Genomic DNA, 23,524 nt, shown 5'->3' on the forward strand with positions numbered 1-23,524 from the left:
TAGACCTGAAGTGGAATTTCAGCTCTTTTATTTAAACTATGATCTAGGACAGATAATTAACCTCAGTAATTAACTGAGAGGTTGGCCGTGAAAACTGAAAAAGATAATGCATAAAGGGAGCCTAGCATAATACCTGTCACATAGGAGACCATCAGTGTCCTTGTTATGTTGCTTCTAACTAGAGGACCAACTGTCCCAGTTTGCCTGAGACTGAGGGTTTTCCTGGGATGCAAAACTTTGAGTGCTAAAACAGGACAGTCTCAGACAGACCGAAATAGTTGTCATCTTACCATCAACATGCTTTCATACCTAGCCCCTAGTTCTCCTTGCATATTTACCAAGTCTTTCCTTCACTCAGACCATAAAACCTATATCATAGTCATCTTCAGCCAGTACAACAGTATCTTCCAGACAATCTCAAAACCTCACCTTATAGGCCTCCAAGAGAGTGCTCATGATAATTCCATGGAACACACTGACATTCCTTAGAGGGAAGAGAAACTGTACAGATGATTGCTACCCCTTCTCCCAAATTTATTACTAGCTCTTCACTTCCATCCTTTCTTCAAACTTACTGTCTACCCACTTTCCTAGGATCCCAAGGTTTCAGGGAAATGAAAAGTAACTTCTCAGTGCTAAGAATTTATCCTTAGGGTTTTAGTTTAAAAGCAGGGTGAATATTAAATTTACTCTGTTGAAGTATATAATCCAGGTTTTAGTATATTCACAGAGTTGTGAAACCATCACCACTATCTAACTTCAGAATAATTTTCATCAAAAATAAACCTGTATCCATTCTACCATCCCCCCAGTACCTGGAAATCACTAGTTTACTTTCTTCATTTATGGATTTGCCTATTCTAGACAATCAATATAAATGGAATATTACAATATGTGGCTTTTCGTTTCTGACTTCTTTCCTTCAGCATAAGGTTATCAAGGTTCATCCACGTTGTACAATGTATCAGTTATTTACGCTTTTTTATGGCTGAGTAATATTCCATTGTATGGCTATACCATATTGTTTTTATCCGTTTGTCCATTAATAGACATTGGGTTGTATATACTTTTTGGCTATTATAAATAATATTTCTGTGAATATTCATATACAAGGTTTTGTGTGGACATATCTTTTCATTTCTCTTGGGTATATATCTAGGAGTGGAATTTCTGAGTCATAGAGTAACTCTATGTCTAACATTTCACAGGATTGTCAAACTGTTATCCAAAGCAGCTGCAACATTTTACAATCTCACCAGCAATGCGTGAGAGTTCCAATTTCTCCCCAACCTCATCAACATCTGTTATTGTCCATCTTTTTTATGACAACCATCTTAGTGGATGTGAAGTGGCATCTCATGGTTATAATTTGAATTTCTCTAGTGAGAAATGATATTTAATATCTTTTCATGGACTGACTAGCCATTTGTATATCTTCTTTGGATAAATTTCTATCCAAACCCTTTGCTGACTTTTTAATCAGATTATTTGCCTTTTTATTGTTGAGTTGTAAGAGTTCTTTGTATATTTTGGATACAAGGAACTTGTATCTAATCAGATACAGATTTGCAAATATTTTCTCCCATTTTGTGGGTTGTCTTTTCATTTATTGATGGTGTCCTATGAAGCACAAAAGATGTTAATTTTGATGAAGTCCAATTTATCTATCTGTTGCTTGTGCTTTATTGTCATATCTAAGAAACCATTGCTTAACCCAAGGTCATAGAGATTTACTCCTGTGTTTTCTTCCAAGAGTTTTATAATTTTAACTCTTACACTTATCTCTTTGATCCACTTTGAGTTAATTTTTGTATATGGTATGAGATAGAGGATCCAAATTCACTTTTGGTATGTGGATATCCAGTTGTCTCCACACCATTTGTTGAAGACTACTCTTCCCCACTGAAGCGTCTTAACATCACTGTTGAAAATCAATTGACCATAAATATAAGGGTTTATGTCTGGACTCAATTCTATTCCATTGGTCTATACGTCTATCCTTATGCCAGTACCACACTGTCTTGATTTCTGTAGCTTTGCAGTAAGTTCTGAAATTAGGAAGGGTGGATTCTTCAACTTTGTTCTTTCTCAAATTGTTTTGGCTATTGTGGGTCCTACAGAAAGTATTAAAGGTGTTGCCAAAGAATAATGTACAGATCTGTTTAGCATTATAGTTCTAAGAGTAACATACAAGGGAAAAGTATTCTAACAATAGATGATTGGTTTCAATAATTTATAATATATCTGTAATTAATAGTTCCTAACAGTTAGAGAAGGAAATGTGTCACTGCTTATGGTAACGCTAAAAATGTAGATGCCCCAGTGACCTCTGAATTTACTGGCATGAAATTTAGTATTTTCCAAGGTTTTCATTTCCCAAATAGTTCTTAGCATCTCCAAAGACAGTAACAGGACTGAAGGGAAGTACAGTTTTCTCAAATTAAATCTGCTCCTTTTCCCAGGGTGGTACTGCCACTTTAACATCCTTGTCCATGCCTCTCCCTGATGTTTAGTACACCTATGTCGTGAGAATCTTCTTCTTGTCCCAGGCCAGTTGAGAAATCCATCCTGCTTCTCATGCCCAGCAGTTTCAGAGATTTCACACATAAGAATTATTTGAGTTCCCAACTTTCACAGTATCTTCTTTAGCCTATAGTTGCTTTCTTTTCAGATTGTGAAGGCATTCCAAATGTGAGGCCAGGGCATGGACATAATAAGATGAGGGGATCAAGCACACTTTTACACTGACAACACATGCGCCTCCATCCTTCAGGCTCCAGTTCAGGTTCTCTCTGATACTTTCTTTCTGCATCCTGGGGCAGTCAGAAGGTTGATCTGCTTGAGAACACCAAAACTCTCTGGCTGAACATTTTGCTTAAAGGCTCATCCTTTTAAGCCATATATGATTTTTAAAAAGTCCCACTAGACCTTACGCATTAAGTTTTCTAAAAACAATCATGATACAATGTTAAGTTAAAAAAGAGAAAATGTAAGGATATAAAATGATGTATACAGTATGATCAGACTTTTGAAAATATATTTATTACATATATACCAAAATATAAAATATTAAAGAGACTACATGATGGGGAGCTTTTGAAAACTTATAAATACACCTGACTTTAATTTAATGTTTATTATATGTCAGGCACTGTGCTTGATGCTACATAGGAATTATCTCATTCAATGTTCAAAACAATCTTATGAAGTAGGTATTGGTATTAACTCCCATTTTATAACTGAGGTTTGGGGAATTTAGGGACTTATTCAAGACCTCATAGCTCATGAGGGGAGAAACCAAGAAACAATTCCAGAAATCTAACATTCAGAGCCCTCAAGCTTAACTTCACATTATCTTGATTAGAATCTTATATATGGCCAGAGCCTTAGAATTTTTTAAAACAATCTCTCATTATTTATCCATTTGTTTCATGAATCTTTAATAAACACCTAGTAAGTTCCAGACACTGTGCTAGGTGCAGGTAAAGTGAAAAAAAAAAAAAAGAAAAGATACTATTACTCTTAGGCTATTACTATAAGTAATACAGGTGTGTATAATTAACAGCCTGCTAAGAGTTTAGAAAGTACTTTCCTAAACAGGGCACCTATGAAACCCATACCAATACTGCATGGTAGGCAGGGATGAGATTATTCCCTTTTTACACATAATAAGAAAAGACTCCAAAATTAATTGCTTTGCCCAAATCAAATAGGAAGTATTTACAGAAGATGAACAATGTTTTTTATTTCCTATGTGGCTACTGTTACTTTTTTTTTTTAATGGACCACTTTTTCAAGAAAAATGCAATAACAAAAGTCCACTGACTATAATTTATCACAAAATGTAGTAATTGGCTTGCTGTTGTTATTACATTTCTGCTGAAGACAAATATTTTCACTGATGTTTTCCACACTGCTGTATTTATCTTTTTCTTGACCATTATGCTCTTTGCCGCCCCACAATATGAATCCTCCCTGTTTGTAGTTCATAGAGCACTTTCACTATGAGCCTCAAAGAGCCTATCTCAGTAGGTACCCAAAATGACCATAATTATGGTGATTTTACAAATAAAAAAATTCCGGTTCAGAAAAGTGAAAAGATTTTCCCATGGTTCTTCAGGGAATCATTGTTTTCCCTTCCCCCTACTTAACATATAAGTTTATACATTTGCTAAAAGCTCTAATAATATTTCACCATGATTACAAAGTAGAGGGGTCTCCAGAGTGAAGGGAGTATTGAGGGGAGAGGCAAATCTTTGTAGTTATGGGTTATTTGTAAGTTAAGAGTTTACAAATCAAGACCTGTCTTCGCTTAAAATCCCTATAATAGTACAGCCAGAGTAGAAGGAAGAAAGGTTGTATTTCATACAAATTGTCACTAAATATTTATATCAATTTCTCTTAGAGCTTTGCACCTCACTCTTACAATTCAACACAGTGGAAAATGTCAGAAGGCCAAAAAATCTTGAATGTGAAGTGATTTTCCTTTGTTCGTCATGAGTGAACCGATTTGAATCAAGCATCGTCTTTCCTTCAAAAAGCGGAATTCATTATATTTTCTTATTTTTAAAAAATCAATAAATCTTATCCTATGGAAAGCTCCTCTTTAACTCAAGATATATTTAATGAGATGCACCAGAATTGTGTTTGTTTCTAGAAATACAGAACTGAGTAGGAAGTGACCCCTGAGTTTAAGCAACTCACAGTCTGGTAGGCTAACTGGACAATTCATTCATTTATTCAGTAAATATTCTTTAAGGACTTATGAAACTGAGAGACTTGGCTAGATTCTGGGTCCTCAATGGTAATCAAAATAAGTCTGTGCCCTTGTGCAGTTTACAATCCAGTGAGGGAGCAAGAAAACATGATTAAAAAAATATAATAAAATGTGAGAAAGAGAAAAGCAACCCATGACATCCAGGAGCTGACCGTGGCATTGCTATAGTTTGGCCTTCTACTCACAGCTAGGCCTTGATGTTCTCCTGTTTAACATAAACAATTTCACAAAACATTAACATCCAACAAAGCTGCTCTGCAACCATGATGAATCAAGACAAAGACAATACTACTCCATAATTATGCCTGAACACAGGCAAAACATAAACATTATCCAAACTACCAAACATCCCCTATCTAGGCTAATATGAGTGACTTGCTTCTTTACCAATTACAACTTTAGCCTGTGGCTATTCTTCCCTCCTTCTAAATAAGACTTTTTAAGATACCAAATCATAGAGTTACTCTCACTTCCTAAAAGCATCCAATCCAGGGCAAAGCCAGTCTTCCTTAAAATTTCCCTAAATCAGCCTAATAATCCCAAATCCTACAGTAAATCCTTCTTAGTATCCTTTTACTGAGATACCCTATGGCTTCCATGTGTGTTCTCCCTCGTGGTGATGAATAATAAACCCAATTTGTCCGACTAAAGTGCTCCTCGTGGTCTTTGACAAATGCAAAACTTGAAAGTGGCAACAGTACCATGCCTGTTGTTCAAACCCTCTTTTCTCACTTCTCGCTGCGGGGGCATTGACAGGGGTATAAAGAATATGAAAATAGGTGATACTTGAACTCTTAAATTAAGGGGTAGGGAATAGTTTATTCATTTATTTATTCATTCATTGGCTTATATGCTAACTTGTTCCAAAAATAATTTAATGTGGCTGATAGTATTCAGTGGATTCAGAGGTACAAAGTAGGGGGCAGCTCCCTGAGAACTGTCATATAAAGACAACACTCCTGACCTAAGGAAACACCTAAAGACAATGGAACGCTAAGGTGGGATGGGGGTACCCCAAATAACACTGATGTTTAATGGGATATCCCTTCCCTAACAGCTGAGGCTCCCTTTACCCTTTCCCCAACCAGGGATGACATATTAATCACCTGCTGTCAGGTTCTACCTGACTTCCTGTCCTTATAAGCATCCTCTTCCCTTTACTAGAGACGTTTCATTTCCATCTCCATTTTCAATTCCTATCCACTACTGGTAGCAAGTCTGTTCTCAGGTTCTAAAAGAAAAATCCTCATTTTTTTTTTTTTCACACACACACACTGTATTTTATTTTTACAAGAGATAAATAGACTGACACCAAGCATTGTAAATGGATGACCACAACAAAAGCAACAATGATTGCAATTACCAAACATGAAACACACTCATACTATGTCATAATATTGACATTCAGTCCAGTAATCCTCCACTGTAACAGCTCCTTTACTTTGCAGTGAAAATTGATTTGTATATTCTTTGCCTCTGAGTCCTTGTGGGATGAAAAATCCTCATTTTTTCCTGTTAGTCTTGAAGAACTTAAGAAGCTCTAGATCAATTCTCAGGTGAGTCCAAGTCAAGTCACTCTTAGTCAAATCTAATGATTTTCAAGTAGAGCAGTACTGTTCTCGTAAGAGGCGTTTAAAAACATGTTGGGATTTGATTTTTGCTTGTCACAGTGACTGGAGTGGTACTACTAGCATTCAGTGGATGAAGGCCCTGCAATACACTGGACAGTCCCACACAGTAAAGAAGGGACCCATCCAAAATGCCAATAGTACTCCTACTGAGAAACATCTCACCCATAGATGGAAAGTATCTATCACATCCAACCCTCCTGCTTCTCCCCATGCCCACACCAGATATCAATAATCAATGTCGGTATACTCCACTGAGCTGAATATGGTTTCAAAAATCTTTCTCAACATAGCAATCCAAGCATGCTGTGTCTATCAGATTTGGCATGGATGACAAAATCTATCTGCCATTCCTGCCCTTACCTTTTTCTTTTGAAGACTAAGGAAGCTTCACTGTTCTTGAGATGAAGTCTTCACCTGGCACCTTGGTCCTATTCCATTTCCTTGCCTTGGTCATCTGACTGTAACAGAGAAGAAAAAACCTGAAATGTACATGATAGCCCATTCTCAAGGCTCTGCCTTCCAGGCTTGACCTTTAAAGGTATAAGACTTTTCATTCGTGTAGAAATAAAAAGTTGCAGAACGGAGAATAACATTGGCTTGTTAGAAGTTTACAGGAACATCGTGACCTGACCTATGTGGACAGCTGGAAGCACAAAGGATTCTGGCACCAAGAAGTTTGCACCAACCAGCCACACTCCCTCCCCTTTTCGTATAAAAGAAGCCTGAATTCTAACTCGGGTAAGATGGTTCTTTGGGACACGAGTCCACCATCTTCTAGGTCTCCTGGCTTCCCCAATAAAGTTGCTATTCCTTGCCCCCACACCTCGTCTCCTGGTTTTTAGGCCTGTCATGCAGTGAGCAGTATGAACTTGGACTTGGTCACATGACTGCTCTCCCAGGTCTTCTAAGACAAGGGCCCTATCAGCAACGTGACCTCTGTGGCTGGGACCCTGCACCGTCCCAACAGGTCTAACAATAAATGCCTGCCTGCCAGCATTACCCCTCTGAAGGCTTGCTCCTGGTACAGTGAGTGAGCTACACCCTCTAGTGGGGAAACTACGTGTAGCACATTGAACTTCTTTGGAAGAATAACACCCAAAAGAAAATCCAACTCAGTGACTGAATTTTTAAAAAGGGGAGTGGGGGGATGTGAAGCGAAGTGGGGGAGGCAGGGAGGATTTCCATGGCACCTGTACTTGAAAAGTCCAGAGGAATCTCTGAATTCAGGCATGGCTAGATATTGGAGTCTCAAAAAATGTTGCCAGAATTTTTCTCTCTCCATTTTTTGGATCCATCCATGCTCTCCTCGAGGTTGTCTTCATTCTCAGGCTTTGACCACCCCATCCCATTCCCATCGCAGTGGTAGACACTGGCAGTTCTAGAGTTACAATTTCAGTAGAACTTTCCTTTCTCAAAACAAAAGATTTGAAGCTTATTAGACTAGTTGGGATAAGACTGCTGAATCAGTCTTTAGTGCTACAAGCCTGCTTAACTATTACTGAAATTGAAATGGGCTGATTTACAAGGCATTGCAGGAGCCAGGGGTGAGGCAGCCCTGCTACATGGACTAGAAGAGGATAAAGAACTGTTCCCCAAAGGAATATTGAGGCACTACTGCCAGGAGAAATGAAAGAAGTCAAGCAAAATCAACATGCGTTGACACTACCCTTTCTGGATGCCATTTTCCCCTCCTCTGAATCTGAGGATGCCCTCAGGCCTACCCAGAGCTCAATCCCCTGCTATTTTTCTGCCTTTACCACACTTAACTATTTAGCCTATTTGTATCATAATAAGTTATGGTACTCCCAGGAGCTGAAACACTTTACTATCTAGGTAGAAGGCAAGGAAATGTCACCCAGAGAGCTAAAGCTTCTGGAAAATACACTTTCGTACCCATACAAAATCATTTGACATCCTGGCCCAAAAACCATGGGCAGTCTGGTGTCCTCCCAAATTCAGAGGACCCCAGGGCATTTATGTTCTCATGGTTACTTCTTGCTCCGTATCCCTAATTTTGCAGAGTTCTCCATCAGCCCCTCATTTCACCTTTTAATACTGACACCTCATTCTCCACCACTTTGGTGCAGGTTAGACTCTCCCCATCTTCCTTCATTCCTCAAGCACCTTCAAGGCTATTCAGGGTAACAAACGTTTTCTGAACGTTTGGGATAACAGAGGAGATTAATGGCTAACATAGCATAGGAAATATATTAGGACTATTCTGGTTAAGAGTGATGAAATCTAACTGAAACTTAGCCTCGGTCAAACAAGAATTGTGTGGGTTCATGCGATTAGGAGGATCCAGGGTGGGTCTTAATTCAAGCACCGCAGTATCCCCAGACTTAGGCAATGCCAGGAGTCTTACTCTCCACCTCTGCCCTCTGCTAGTCTATGAATTTCATTACATGCTGGTTTCATCATCTCCCATACACACTCCATCTACATGATGATATAATGGCTGCTACCACCCCAGGCAGGTGTTCTCATAGCTCGAGAGCCAAAAGGAAAAGGGTTGGGGGTGGGAAGAAGGGAAATCATGGGGCTTAGCCACCCCCCCCCCATCAATATGCAACTGCAATCCCCCAGTATAGGGAACTGAATTTTTTTAAGTAAGTGTCTTATAACCTCCAAAAGATTAAACGTAAGCACAGAAATGAGGAATAAATCACATCTATATTGTAGTTTGGGTTAAGAAACAGCCTACAAATAATTGTAATTTAAAATATTTATATTTTAAGAAAATATAGCATAGTAAAGAATATGCTGGATGAATCTTATGATTCCAACTTGAAATTTTTAATTATTGATTTAAATTTAGAATTTTAAGTTTAAGAGAATAAAAATTTTATTAAGACTGTAAATGTTATTGGCATTTTGAAAAGTTGTCATTTGCCATATTTATGTTTAATTGAATAGAGTTGTAACATTTACTTGTGAAGGTTTTTTGTTAAACAATTGAAGTGCTTAAAAGCAAAAACTGAGTGTATTTATCCTTTCCTTAATTCCTTCATTCAACTAAACTTAACTGTGTGCCCATCCCCCCCGTTTATGTTTGAGAAACTGATTCACCTGGATGTTTATTTGATTGTCTCCCTTTACCAAACTGCAGGTAGAAACATATCCACTTATCATAATTGCTCCCTTGCACCTAGTCCAATGCATCACCCCAAAAATATTTGTTGAATGAATTAATGAACCATGTCAGGCTCAAAATGCAACCAGCTTTTGAAAACTGCAACTGCTTTCTACTTGCTACTTTTGGAATTTAAGGAAGATTAGTTTCCATCTCAGTACTGGGCTCACCTATCTGGGCCCAGTTCACCAGCACTTTCCATTTCTTTCCTTGTAACAGCTGGATGAGGTTGATTCACCTTCTACTTATAGGGGGGGCAACTTGCTCATTTAGTCAAGGTCAGGAGAGTCATAGGGTATACGAGGGGAAACAGTGAGTCCTGTGTGCACATAGGACATGATGTTTGTGAAGCAAAATTAGATTGAAATGGTAGGCTGCAACCAATGAAGTCTGCAAGCCTTGGAAGTCTGATTAACAAGTTACAAATGTATACTTTAAGGTTTAAAGTTGAAGAAAGAATGAGCCATTGACACATTACCCAGTGTGCTTTAGGAAGATTAATCAGATTGTTATTTGGAGGAAAAATTACAAAATTGCACAGGAGGAATATGGGTTTTGAAGTAAGACAGTGAAAATTTCACAATGATTCTCTTTATTTACTAGCTGTGTGAGCTTTAGCAAAATACTTAACCTCTCTGAACCTGAGTTACATTACCTGTAAGATGGGGCAAGCAATACCTACAGAGTTCATAGGGATTAAATATAATCATGTATTTAAAATGGTTGGTAGAGAGACATTGTGATTAAAAGAATACAAAACAAAACAATAAGAATTTGCAACAGAGACACTAGAGCCAGGATGATGATACAGAGACACAATTAAGAAGTAGTGACAGAGAAGCTCATGGGGGAAGGAAAAGTGAGCTGAAGAGGGTGTTTGTAATTACTATTTCAAGTGTAGCTGCATAGAGCCTGGACTCACTCAGTGTCTTCTGTGCTGCTTGGGCATCCTGACATTCCACAGTGCCAGGATTTCCCAAATTTCACTTAAGTGTTCTTGTAGATGATGTCTCCCAGATTGCCTAGGAGCAGAGACTGTTCCTAGTCATCTCTGCAGCCCTGTCTAACATATTCCCAGGCCCCATGTAGTCTTTTAGTAAACGTTGGCTGATGGTAAATAGCTCTTGGCATTTCAAACAATTTTTTTTCTAAAAAAATAGCTTATTTACTCTCACACGTCTAGAGATCAGGCTAAAAGATCAGCACTAGATGCAGTGACAGGGAAATCACAGTAAGGCTATTTATTTGTTATTCTTTTCTGCCGCACCGTGCAGCATGTGGGATCTTAGTTCTCCGACCAGGGATGGACCCGTGCCCCCTGCAGTGGAAGCACGCAGTCTTAACCATTGGACCTCCAGGGAAGTACCAAGGCTAATTATTTAAAAGAAAGCTTTTTGAGTTTCTGAAGTTTCATTCTAAATCTTTTCACTTTCTTGTGACATAACCTTGATCTTGAACAGTACGGTCCAAATTAAAAATGAAAAACAAGGGCCTTGTTCCTTTATGCTCACTCCGACTTCATGTTTATAAAAGCCTCCTATGCAGCTTTTTCTTTTCTTTTTTCCTTTTGTGTGCGTGCGTGTGCGTGTGTGTGCGTGCCTAATCTACCACCTTGTGTTTGGTTTTGAAACTTCGATTCCCTATGCACATACCTACATACAACATCCTTTCACAGCATTTCCTTATGTAACTTGGGAAAATTTAAGATGCTTTTGAAAGTGAACTCCATGCTAAGAATATCACATGCTAAGAATTCAGCCCTTGCAACTTCAAACACTGCTGAGAAGAAGGAAGAAAAAGAGGCTTCTGAAGAATCAAACAGTAACAGCTAACCTTTGCGGAATATCTGCTGTGTGCCAGGCGCTCTTTAAGTGGATTACAAATATTACCTCACAAAAAACAAATGACAGAAAGATGGTAGAGAAACTGGAACCCTTGCACTGTTGGTGAGATTGTAAAATGGTGCAACTGCTATGGAAAAATTAAAAATTACCATATGATCTAGCAATCCCACTTTGGGGTATATATCCAAAAAAATGGAAAGTTGGATCTAGAAGAGATATCTGCACACTAATATTCCCTGAAGCATTATTCACAAGTGTCTATTCACAACAGACGTTTGGGAAGCAACCCAAATGTCCACTGATGGATGAACGAACAGAATACAATATATGCATACAATGCAATATTATTCAGCCTTAAAAAGAAAAGCCTGACACATGCTACAGCATAGATGAACCTTAAAAACATTATGCTAAGTGAAAAAAGCCAAACAAAAAGGGACAAATATTGTATGAGTCCACTTATATGAGGTACAGGGAGTAGAACGGTGGTTGCCAGGGGCTGTGGTGCGCAGGTGGGGTTTGTTACTTAGCGGGCATAGAGTTTCAATTAGGGAAGATGAAAAAATTCTGGAGGTGGATGGCGGGGCAGTTGCACAACAATGTAAATATTCTTAATGCCAATGAGGTACTTAATGCCACTGTGCACTTAAAATTGGTTAAAATGGTAAACTGTGTTATGTGTACTTTACCACAATTAAAAAGAAATCATGTAAAGAATCATTCATGTACAGACTCAAGACTGTACTGGTGGGGCTACCAGTCTTCCTTTTTTGATGCATGTGCTAATAAAATCGACATACATCCCTCCAAGAACAAACAGTTAAACAAATGAGGTAGCATGGTAAATTAAAGATGGCCATAAATTCTTTGCTACTCGTTCAATTAAGAGGAGGAATCTTACCTATCTCCCCTTGAATCTGGGGAGATTCCTTGATCAACAAAATGTGACAGAAGTAACTTCTACTCCCAAGGCTAGATCATATGAAGTCCTGTCCTTGAGCTTCCTCCTGTACTGCTTGGAACAACTCACTTTCCACTCTATTTCCGAGTGTTCCCTATCAGAACCCAGCGATTTGCTCGGAGAGATCCAAACCAGAGGGAGAAGACCATGTGTAGGCACTCTGGTGGATAGTTCTAGCTGAGCCCCTAGAGGGCTTACAGCTTAAATTGCCTACAATATAACTTCCATTGGAGCCCAAAGTTAACTCAAGTCTCAGCTGACATCTAACTTCAAATGCATGAAATCCCAATATAGAACTGCCCAGCTGAGCCCAGTCAACTCACAGAATCCTAACAAATTATTTGCGTTAGCCACTAAATTCTGCAGTGGTTTGCTATGCAGGTACCACAATGATGTCCATTTTTACCTAACAAACCCAAGGCTTAGAGCTGACATCTCAAGGTCACAGAGTGAGTACTCTATGGTTGGTTGAACCTGCAGATGTGGACTGCAATACAGAGGGCCTACTGTAAAGTTATAAGTGAATTTTTGGCCCCTAATCCTAGAGATATTCAAGGGTTACCTGTACTTAGGGGCACGAACTCGGGATTTGGAGGGTAAAAATCTGGGTTTCTGTCTAGCTGTGTGACACTGAGAAATTACCTATGTAGACACAGAATGCTGCCTGCCATTTCAGTTAACAAAGAATGGTGTGGCCGTCAAGCCATCAATCACTGCAGCTGTCCCTGAAGGTGCACCCTAAGGGGATTCAGGACGGAGAAAAACAGGATTACAGACCCTAGGCACTTACGGTACATATCAAAGGAATGATTTCAACAAGCCCAGATTCTCACATCTTCTCATACATAAAAAAGAGCTAAAATCAGTAATTTGACATGTCTGTTTTTTCTTTAATCAGCAGTAATATTTTCATGTTCGACTACCTGTCTTTGTTTTGCGTTTTGTTTTTGTTTTCTTTTGCAAAATCTCCTATATATCTTGGTTCCTCCCTTACCTCTTCAGAACAGTCCCTCGGAGATATCTGAGAGGCTGTCTCCCGGGCTCAAGTCCTCAGCAAGTGAGCTGAATAAAACATAATTCTCAACTTCCAGGTTGTGCATTTTTTTTTCAGTCCATATCCTCTCTGAAGATAATTTTTATAAGAAAAAAAAAAACAAAAACGGGTTAAACTGACTCCTGCCCATACGTCACGGTGTCAGGGAGTTTTCAATGAGGCAATGACGTGAAAACCCTTTGGAAACTATAAAATATTGTAAATTACGTGCAGAGACAACGCCCCAAAAGTAGGGAAGGGCTGATTTAACATTGACATCTTTAACTGCCCCACCCCACCCCCCAAAAAAAAAGATTTTCTGTTTTCAGGTGAACGAATTCTGGAAATACCTCTACTGGAACCTAGCTCGCTACTTTACAACAGAGAAACGCGAAAACCGAAAGCTCATCCAAAGCCAACAAGAAGCAAACCACAGAATCACGAGCATTTATCCGGCGTCCGACGCTAGACGCTTTGGGCGTGGCGCCGCTGTCACGTGAATGAAGGACGCGCCCCCAGCCCGCTTCCAAACGCCACGCTTAACATGGCTGCCGGGCCCGGACGCCCGCGCCCCACAGCCAGCATGGGCAAGGGGAGCGGGCCTAGCCCGGGATACCAACACTCCGGAAGTGCCCGAGGGGCGGCGGAAGCGGAAGCGCTCCGGCGGTGGGGGCCGCGGGAAGTGTGTGTTGCGTTTCTCCCTCCCTCCACCACTACAACAAACGGAGGGCTGGCGTAGGTGAGGCGGCGGCCGGGTGGGCCGGGGGCGGGCGGCGGACTGCAGAGCCCGGGATGCGTGCGGCGGGTGGAGGCGGCTGGATGGGGCTCTGCGGCCCCCGACCGCTCGGGCTCTTGGTCTTCGGCCCCTTTTCGGGCCTAGAGCTCCCCGAAGAGCCGGGATTGGGCTTGTGGTTCTTGGCCTTCTAGGCCCTGGTGGCAGGGTTTGCCACCTTGCCTGAATCTGGCCCAAGATCCCAGGATACAGAACCCTCTCTGAGTCTTGATTTTCTCAACACAATGGGGAGTTTTGGCCTGGCCAACTTCTGGGACCCCATCCCACTCTGGGCGTCAGAAGTTCCACGATTTTAACGTTAAGTCAGTGTTAAAGCCGGTCAGTTAAGGCCTGTAGTCAGCTTACTGAGGAGATGTTCTGAGCAGGACGCAGTGAATACATCTTGGAGAGGCGGCCAGCTAAGGGATCGGGAGCCCGGAGTTCTAGTCTTACCTCGTCCACCGACTCCCTGACCTTGCCCAGGTCCGTTACCCTCTCTGTGGCACGGTTTACATATCTGTAAAACGAAGGTGTTGGATGCTTCTGATGCCCCTCCTAACTCTAAAATCAGATTCTCAACTCCCTTTCAAGGAGTCTTACCTTAGAGACAGGCCAGAAAAGCATCTCTTCCCTGCATTTTGTGTAGCCAGGAGATGACTTATCAGAGGTGTCTACCATGTTTCTTTCCAGACACCAAATCGGCCAAGGGCAACTGGCACTTCGTAAGGTTCCTATGTTTCCTGTGTAGTGGAAAGCTCTGTCCTGAAGACTTTGTTTTAGAAACCTGTACCAGCAGTGTAAAACACGCAGATGTGAAACATAGGAAACCTTTGGTTTTTAATCTTAAAACTGCTATTAAATTGCTGGTTTACCTTCCTTTTCTGGACTGGAGATTTCTCATCTGACAAACGAATGAGTTAGATTAGGTCACAGGTTCTTAATCCCCTTTCCCATAGTCTGCACGAATGAAGAATAAAATAATGGCTCTATAAAGCCATGAGTTTCTGGGGGAGGGAAAAGGTGAGGTGTGGAGAGTACATATTATGTAGCCATATAGATCGAAAAATCTGTGCTTGTAATTTTTAACATTTTTTGACAATTACTGGTCTAGGTTATCACTAAGGCTCTTTCTCTTTAAAATTTGTGATGCTGTGATTCGTATGTCCTCTTTGGGTAAAGAATATAGACTTTTGTGTGTGTTTGTTTAAATGACTGTGTGCCTGGAAGTACACACACTTTAGTTAAAAAAAGATACTAAGCCATACAATAGGAGAAGAGGGAAAAGCTAGATTACAGTAAGGAAAAGTGACATAGTGAAATAAAATTGGACTTGAACTAGAGTTAAAGACATGGATCCTTGTTTCAGCACTGGTATTGATACTTTCTGGGTTTGTGACTTTGGGCAAGCCAGCTTACCTCTCTGGTTCTCACTTTCCTTCTCTTGGAAAATGAAAGATTGGACTGGATGACTCCTGGACATTTTCAGTACTATAATTCTGTTTTCTTATTTGTTTTTTATCTGAGCAGCTTGGTGGATGTGGTACGGCATTTCTTTAGGCAAGAGAGGCTGTTCTAGGAAGTAGACATAGAAGATCTATGATGAGGAATGGTGTCAAATTGACATGCAGTATTACATTGATATGAGCAAGCTGAAGCCAATAGAAACTTCTTTAGGTGTTAGAAACCTCAAGGGCAGGGAAGCCCTTGACCAGATAGGATGATTGAAGACATTGGGAAGTTTTAAATGGGAGAGAGATATTTTTGGTGAGGTTAATGAAAGGGAATTTAAGTTATAGTAATTGAAGTGGCTGAGTTGTCAGACACTGGTGGTAGAATCTGTCTCCACTGTGAGACTGTAAGCTTCATGGGAGGAAAGACTTTGTCACCACCTAGCACCTAATAGGCAATAAAAAAATAGTCGAGTGAGGGGTTGGTTGGATCGACCGATGAATAGATAGAAGATAGCAATTTTTAGAAAAGGAGTTTCTCCAGAGAATTGTTATTAATTAGATACAGAATGGGGAAATTGATTCAGCATTGTGAAAGTTTCATAAAAGAAGAGGTCCCTAAGTTTTCTCATTAGTTGTAAGATAAGTCGGTTTATCGCTTCCCTATAAAGTATGTTAGTAAGAGACAAACACGTACCTTGGAGGGTCCAGTGTGATCTGAGTAAGAGAGTAATTAGTAGAATAAGACAGGGATGAAAGAGGATGTTGACAAGATAGAACAGGTGTAAGAAGATTTCTAAGTTGTGCATTTAGGGAGTAAAAGAGTAGGTTTATATAGGACTTTTATAGGTATCAACAATTGTCAGAATTGTGTACAATACGTGTTAAAACCTCTATAATGAAAATAGAGAATAAAAAGGAAAATGATTTTTGCAAGCAAGGAAATGTTGGTGCTCCTCAACAAGAAGTAGAAATAGCCTGGAGGGTTAAGGTTTAAAAGATAGGGATAAATCTGGGAGCAACCAGAATGAATTAACTTAGTAGAGGATAGTGTAGTCTAGTTTGGGATAGGAGAGGAGCACACCTACGTGTTAATGAGAAGGACCTTCCTTACCTTGTTGAGTTTCTCAAGTTTAAAGAATGCTCAGAAACAATTCAGGCTTACTACTTAGAACATACTTGGACCAGTAGGACAAAAGTGATGCTTCCTGTGGCTAAGGTCTGCTAAACAGCCAGCCACAGGATGACTGTAGGACACCCAGGGCTGCTGTAGGCTACTGTGTGGGAGCCAAATTAGATGGACCACAAGCTCTAATTTGTGAAGGAGGGTGTGGTCAGCAGCAGTTCTATCAGAGCATCCAGAAGTGCATTTCCAAGCACTGGGGCATAGCTCTGGAATGCAGGCAGCCAGCCGAGGTGCAAAGGACTGACTTGATGACAGGTTGTATAGTGTAGGCCGAGAAATCTGAATCCCAGCCTGAACTCTGCCACTTAATATATGTCCTTGGCAAGTGACTTAGACCCTCTGGTTCTGTTTGTCCATCTAAAAATTGGGGGACCAGCCTTGGATAGGGTCCTCTGGATGAGCTTCCATGTCTCTGTGAAGCCCCTGAAAGTATATATGAGTCTGGGTGTGTTTTGTTGTTGTCTTGGGGGGATGTATAACTTTCATCATAGTCTCAGATGGGTTTGTGACCCACAAAAAATTAAGAACTGTGTGACCCTTTAAGTCTGTGAAGGACCCTTCACCTTTTAACTTTCTGGGGTTCAAAATGATATTTCTTTGAGGTTTAGAATCTCAGCCTCCAGGACTTGCTAACCCTAAAAAATAACACCTAGTGCTGCAAAATACAGTCTCTGCATATTTATACCCACTAGTTATTTATACTCACCTCTCCCTTACCCTCCATAACCCCTCTGCTAGGCCCGTTCCTATGTGTCATCTTTATCTACTGTTGATAACTGGAATTTCCCTCTTTTCCTCTTTCTTCTTGCTGCTGCTTTGGACCTTCTCTACCTTATTGAGTTTCTCAAGTGGCGAGTGGTGATATTTTGGAGATAGGGGTAGGAAGAAACCAAGACATAGAAGACTAGTCATGGCAGTTTTCTGTTCTCACCTGCTTTTATCCCTCATCCCACTAAAAGACAAGCAATTGAGAGAGAGCACGCACATATAAGAGAGACTCCGTCATCACTAGGTCTCTGTCTTTCGTGGTGTTTTCTTTTCAAGCAGAGATACCAGGCCTCTGTACTCACAGCCTGGGATGAAATGCTCTCAGCATAGTCCAGTCGTGTATTTCACTTAAGTGATGATGAAGCCAGCTTTAGTTGAAACAGTTGTGTGGGTTATTTTGTTGTTGTTTGTTTTTTTAAATAGAGTTTGAGTGGTGATGAGGGAAAATAAGTGAGTCCTTGAATGAGCCTTTTATCTCCTTAATATTGCCAGGGGCACCTACTTGGACTGGAGAGGACTGAGGAATTGCCCCCAGCTATGAGTCCTGAACTGTTAAAGCCCCTAGATGGAAGATGGCGGTCTTATCCTTTACCCCAATGTTCATCTCCACAAGTCCCTTTCCCACCGAAGCCTTGTAGCAGGGAAGTCACTACTCCAGCTGCTGCCAAATAAGTAGCTCTATGACCAAGTTTTCAATTCTAGACGTGATATGGGAACTATGTTACAATTTCACCTAAATTTTTCTTGTAGTCCTGCTAATTTAGGCCCTTTGGTAGTAGTGTTAATGCATAGTAGGTTAAATGGATCTTTGTGGGCTTGCTGGAGACTTAACCTAACCTCTCGATAATGTTGTGTAATGTCATATCTGTGAGTAAATATTTTTCTGAGTGCTAAACAAGGGAACTTTATATAAAATCAGTGGTATTTAAGGTGCAATCTATTGGTTTAAAATTTCAAGTGTACGTTGTGCACTGGAGCTACTAAATCTGATTCACACAAAACCACAGTATTGCAAAATAAGGAGCAATAAAAGGTGGAATCATAAGATGAGGGTGGAAAGTATTAAGTGGTGTGGATTTGCTGAAGAAAAAGAAGGAGGAAGGGCCAAGAAAGATTTTTACTTAGAGGATGAAATCAAGAACGTGGTATCCATGAACGGTTAGAGTTGTCAAAGGTGAGGGTGTAAAAGGTGAAGCATGTGCTAAATAACATAGCTGGAGAATTAATCCATGGTTGGATTGGTCTGTACTGGTTAATAGCCTTGTCAACGTATTTGAATGCCTCAGGGTAGCTAATTGTTATGTGTTCCTATTGGAGTAAAGTGTGATTGCATTTTTGCCAGGGTTACAGGCTTGTTGCTGAGATCACTGAGTGCTGTGGTGGCAAAAGTAGGAGCGTGAAATGGTTCTTAGCAGCCTTGCAGCTACTGGGCGCATATGGAATAATGGAAAGACTGATGGATATTCACACATCAGACATGTGTGATTTGTTATCACCCAGTGGCAGGAGATTGAGATTCTCTTCCTTTTCCTGGCAGAGACATGATCAATATAATACTATCCAAGTTGCTATGGGAGAAGCTAATGTTAGTTAAGTCTCACAGGGAGCTCAGAAGAGGAGTTTAGTAGGAGACGTTTTTTCAGAGGACTTAACGTTTAACTAGATTTTGAAGGCAGAGTAGTGGTTTTCCAGGCCAAAAAAAAAAAAAAAAAAAGGAAGGGAAGGACATTCTAGCCAGATTTAGTAGCTTACTAGGAGTAAAAGATGAATGTTAAACAAACGGATGAACTGAGGATACTGGTGTGGCTGGAGTGAGCAAGTGGTAAGAATTGAAAGATGAGACTGGAAAGATGGCTTGGTCAGGTTGGAAGGATTTTATCCTCTGCAAACTAGGATTTCTTGTAGGCTGATTTGGTTTCTGTTTGATCATGTGTATTAAATTCTTTAAAAACAAATTCAGTGAACTGTAGCTCACGTACCTACTCTTTGCAGAATTCCTTAAGTCCATACTACCAACTGCCTGTTGATATTAATCCACACACAATTCTAAAAACTTATTTCTTTGGTTTCCCAGGCCATAGCTGATTAGAAGCAGCAAATTAGAGGCGTGTGTGTGTGTGAGTGAGTGTGTGTGTGTGTGTGTGTGTGTGTTGGGTGGAGTGCAGGGAGAAGCAAGCATGCTGACACCTGTCAGAAGTCACAGTGCGTAACCTTTCAGTGAGGGAAGAAGAGACCAGAAAACACACACACACACACACACACACACACACACACACACACACGCACACAAGAAATATAAGAATTCACTTAGCCTTGTAGTTTGCTCCCATATGCTGCTGAAGCAAAGGAACCCCAGGAACTCCATGTAGTTCAGGAGTCCCTGAGACTATATTGCAGAATATAACATATATTCAAATGATAACCTCAGGTCATCAAGAAAAGGTTACACTTTTATTGCAACTCTGTAAGAAAATGGAAACATGGGGTCCACTTTAGAAACTTCTGAAAGTAACAGATTATAATTAAGAAAAAACATTGGTGCATAAAAGGGAGCAAACACTGTTTAATCTAGAGATGACAGATTTGCGAGAGCAATTCTTTGCATCACTGTAGCATGATTAAGCTCTGAACTCTACAGTTCTCTCACTTTGAATCCAGATAAGTTTTCCGAATTTTACCGGAGATAATTGATAATGCTATTTAAAGGACACTGTTTTCATACAGTTCCCTCTTAACCTGATCTGCAAAATAAAACAAACCTCTGGGCAGAAGTTCGCTCATCTTTTATTTTATTTCCCCCACTCCGTTCCTCCTCCTTTCTCCTCTTCCTCCCTCACTAAAGCTTATTTTAAAAACAAAACATACATCTGATACAAAAGTGAATTAACCTCTGCTCCTTAATACTTATGGGAGAGGGAGAGGGGAGGGAGAAGGGTTGTTTTATTCTTCCTCTGAAATTGCATGTAAAATTAAGTAGTTTTTTTGGTTATTGCTTTTTGTGGAGAAGGTTAATAGTTTTTTTTTAATCAAATTCATAAGGGGATATGTGACCCACCAGTGAAATGTGATCCCCTCACTTTATAGGTGGGAGAAGGAAGAATTTAAAAGGTGATTCAAGTTCATAGAAGTAGTTTGTGGCAGATCCAGGACTAGAATCCAAGAGTCTTCTCCTTTCTGCTGTGTTAGGGGCAGTCCTAGAATCACAAGCTCCTGGAGTTGGAAGGGGTTTTGTTTGTCTAGTTTAATCTTATCTTACATATGAGGAATTTGGTGCTTGGAGAAATTGAATGAATTAGCTAGGAAGCAACAGAGTACAAATAGAATCCAGGACTCCTGATTCCTTGGATTTTTGCTCATTCTAAATAATGCATTTTTATCTCTACTGCTCTTCAGAGAAAAGATGTTCTGTGCCTTTCATGTAGTATTTTTATTAATTTGAATGTAGTCTGTACCATTGTAATAGCACTATCTTTGTGTGTCTATATTCTAAAATAAACATTGTTTTACCAAGATAATTTCTGCATCTGGGTTTGGTGTGTTTTGGTCTACTCTAATCACTGCTTGCTTTCAGGTCTTTGAACTCAAGTAACCAAAAGGGGAGATTTGCTCTTTGATACTGGAGATAACGCAGCAATGGGTCCACGAAAGAAAAGTGTTAAAACGTGTCTCATGAACAATGATATTCCTGAAGAAACAATATCAGATGAAACAAAAGACTATATGAATCAACTTTCACATGAAGTGCTTTGCCATATTTTTAGGTAAGATTTTGTTTGGTTGATTTTCACCTACATGGAATGTATAGTATAAGTAGGAGCAAATGCTAGAGCTATGTTGTCCAATATGGTGGTCACTAGCCACATGTGGCGTTTAAATTAAATTAAAGATCCAGTATGGCTAGTGGCTACAGTATAGGACAGCACAGACAGTGAAGATAGAGAATATTTCCTTTATTGGAGAAAGTTTTATTGGGTGGCCATTATCTAGACTGTGTTAACATTCCAGGCTTCTTGGAATTCTTACTGACTGATAGATTTGTTGACTTTTATTATTACAGTACCTTGTGTGTATGATATAAAGCAGTGTTTCTGACTTTTGGATTACAGTCCATAGCGAGAAGCACATTTTGCTCTGTGTGCACATACACGAAAGGAAATGAAAAAAGTTTTGTGAAATAATACCCATCGTTGGTATATGCAGTGCACACATTAAAGTTGTTTTGAGGTAAATTTTTTTCAAAATCCTTTTTTAAAATTATATTTTTATCTAAACTGTATTATAACAATTGTTAAAGAAACCAGAGACAAAACCAAAAAAACAACCAGTGAAACCCTTTCATTATAGCTTCTCCTGCTGTCTTCTTTCATTATCCACTCAAATAAACACATCCTGATATACTTTGTCTCTGGAATGAGAGACCAGAGTTTGATCCTGAGTCTCTCATTTACTATCTCTGGACCAATGATAGATATAAAGATGTTATTATAAGAATTCAATGAGATAATGCTTTTAAAGCACTCAATACACTGAATGGCATAAACACTTGGTAAGTGTTAATGGTTCTATTGTGTTGTGCCTTTTTTCATATTGCTGCATGGTCTTCATAATTATCATTTTAGTCACTGCTTTCTATTCCACTGACCATGACATGATAATTACCTTTTCCTGTATTCTTTCGTCTCTATTGTTTCTAATTTTTCTCTTATATAATGCAACTAACTTCTCTAAGCTTCTGAATTTTCCATTATTTTAGATTATTTACCTAGGGGAGATTTCCATATATGAAGTTCCTAGAAAAATTTTGAATTTTTAAAAAATTATTGAATATTTGCAGATTAAGAAGTTTTAAAATCGTGATAGCAGAGTTATTTTAGGGAACTATGGGCACTTTATTTTTCTTTTCCAGTATAAATTTGTATTAGTCTTTATCTTCTGCAGTTTGTTATTATGTGACACAGTGTAGTTTTTATTCAGTTCTGTCTGGGAATAGAAGGCCCAATTAAAATAATAGACTTTTTTTTAACATAACAGGATGATACTAAAGTTCATCTGGCAGGAGAAATTCTGTAGCCAAAATTTTTCAGAAAAAGAGTCTAACCCTACTAGATGTTCAAATGTATTCTAAGATACACAATAATTAAAGATTTGGTACAGGAGAAGATAGCCAGACAGTTGGGTAAAACAAACTCCATATATAGGCTCCATATGTAGATTCAAATATACGTGGGGATCTAGTTTATGATAAACTTGGTATTCACATTAGTGAGGAAAAGCTGAGTGGATTATTCAGTGATGATGTCACAACCTAAAAACATTTGAAGAAAATAATAAAAGCATGTTCTCTCTCATATCTGACAGCTATATTCTAAATGTATCAGTGAATTAAACAGTGAAGTTATTAAAATACTAGAGGAAAGCATAGGTAAAATCGTTTCTAGGGATGTGTGTTAGATGTTTGTTGCCTAATGGTAGGGCATGTTATGAACAAATTTGATCATATTTTACATTGAGAGTGGGTTCGATTTTGCAGTTCAAACAGAATATACAGTAGAAGGAGTGGAATCAAATAGAAGGATGTTACCCTGGTTATAATGAAAAAAACATGCAGCAAATTGGCAGAATGTAAGGAGAACTGTGAACTAAGCTGAGTACTTGAATATGGTATTCTAAAAATAAACATTTATTTTTAGGCTTCTAAAGTTTTTATCTGAGGACTCATTTTGTAGTCCTGTAATAACCATTTAGCATGTTTTCATGAAACAAGAAAAACCATGGCTTCCTTAAAAGAAACTTAATCTTTGCTGTACCTGCCATGTTAAACACATCTTTTCTAAAATATGTTTGATCTGCCTTTTGAACTCCAGCTTTTTGACTATGTATGTGTGGAGTAAAAATACATTCTTCTTCTGAGGGCAAATATAAGATAATCTCCATAAGATTACTGATGTTTGTATTTCAAGGGAGTATAATA

General features: G+C 39.3%; 2 protein-coding genes across 17 annotated transcripts in view; one reads left to right on the plus strand and one right to left on the minus strand.

Moving 5' to 3' along the window:
* Positions 1–13,875, minus strand: part of LOC309624563 (seminal plasma acrosin inhibitor A1-like) — a 152,025-nt gene extending 138,150 nt beyond the window's left edge. For 8 of the 9 annotated variants that reach the window (XR_014242007.1, XR_014242008.1, XR_014242009.1 and 5 more), the window contains exons 1-3: positions 13,730–13,875; positions 13,341–13,469; positions 6,769–6,866 (exon numbers count right to left, since the gene is read on the minus strand). The gene's annotated coding sequence lies outside the window, so the exon portion shown is untranslated. The other variant, XR_014242011.1, reaches the window with a different exon arrangement.
* A 142-nt stretch (positions 13,876–14,017) lies between these two features.
* The window catches only part of FBXO38 (F-box protein 38), a 52,644-nt gene continuing 43,137 nt past the window's right edge, over positions 14,018–23,524 (plus strand). For 7 of the 8 annotated variants that reach the window (XM_082382641.1, XM_082382635.1, XM_082382638.1 and 4 more), the window contains exons 1-2: positions 14,018–14,118; positions 21,125–21,314. In XM_082382641.1, coding sequence (XP_082238767.1) covers positions 21,187–21,314 — 128 coding nt within the window. In that variant the 5' untranslated portion in view covers positions 14,018–14,118; positions 21,125–21,186. Of the gene's footprint in view, positions 14,119–14,162; positions 14,635–21,124; positions 21,315–23,524 lie in introns of those variants that run through there. The other variant, XM_082382636.1, reaches the window with a different exon arrangement.

This window comes from Balaenoptera borealis (assembly GCF_965194805.1).
Source record: "Balaenoptera borealis genome assembly, chromosome: 2".
Lineage (NCBI taxonomy): Eukaryota > Metazoa > Chordata > Mammalia > Artiodactyla > Balaenopteridae > Balaenoptera > Balaenoptera borealis.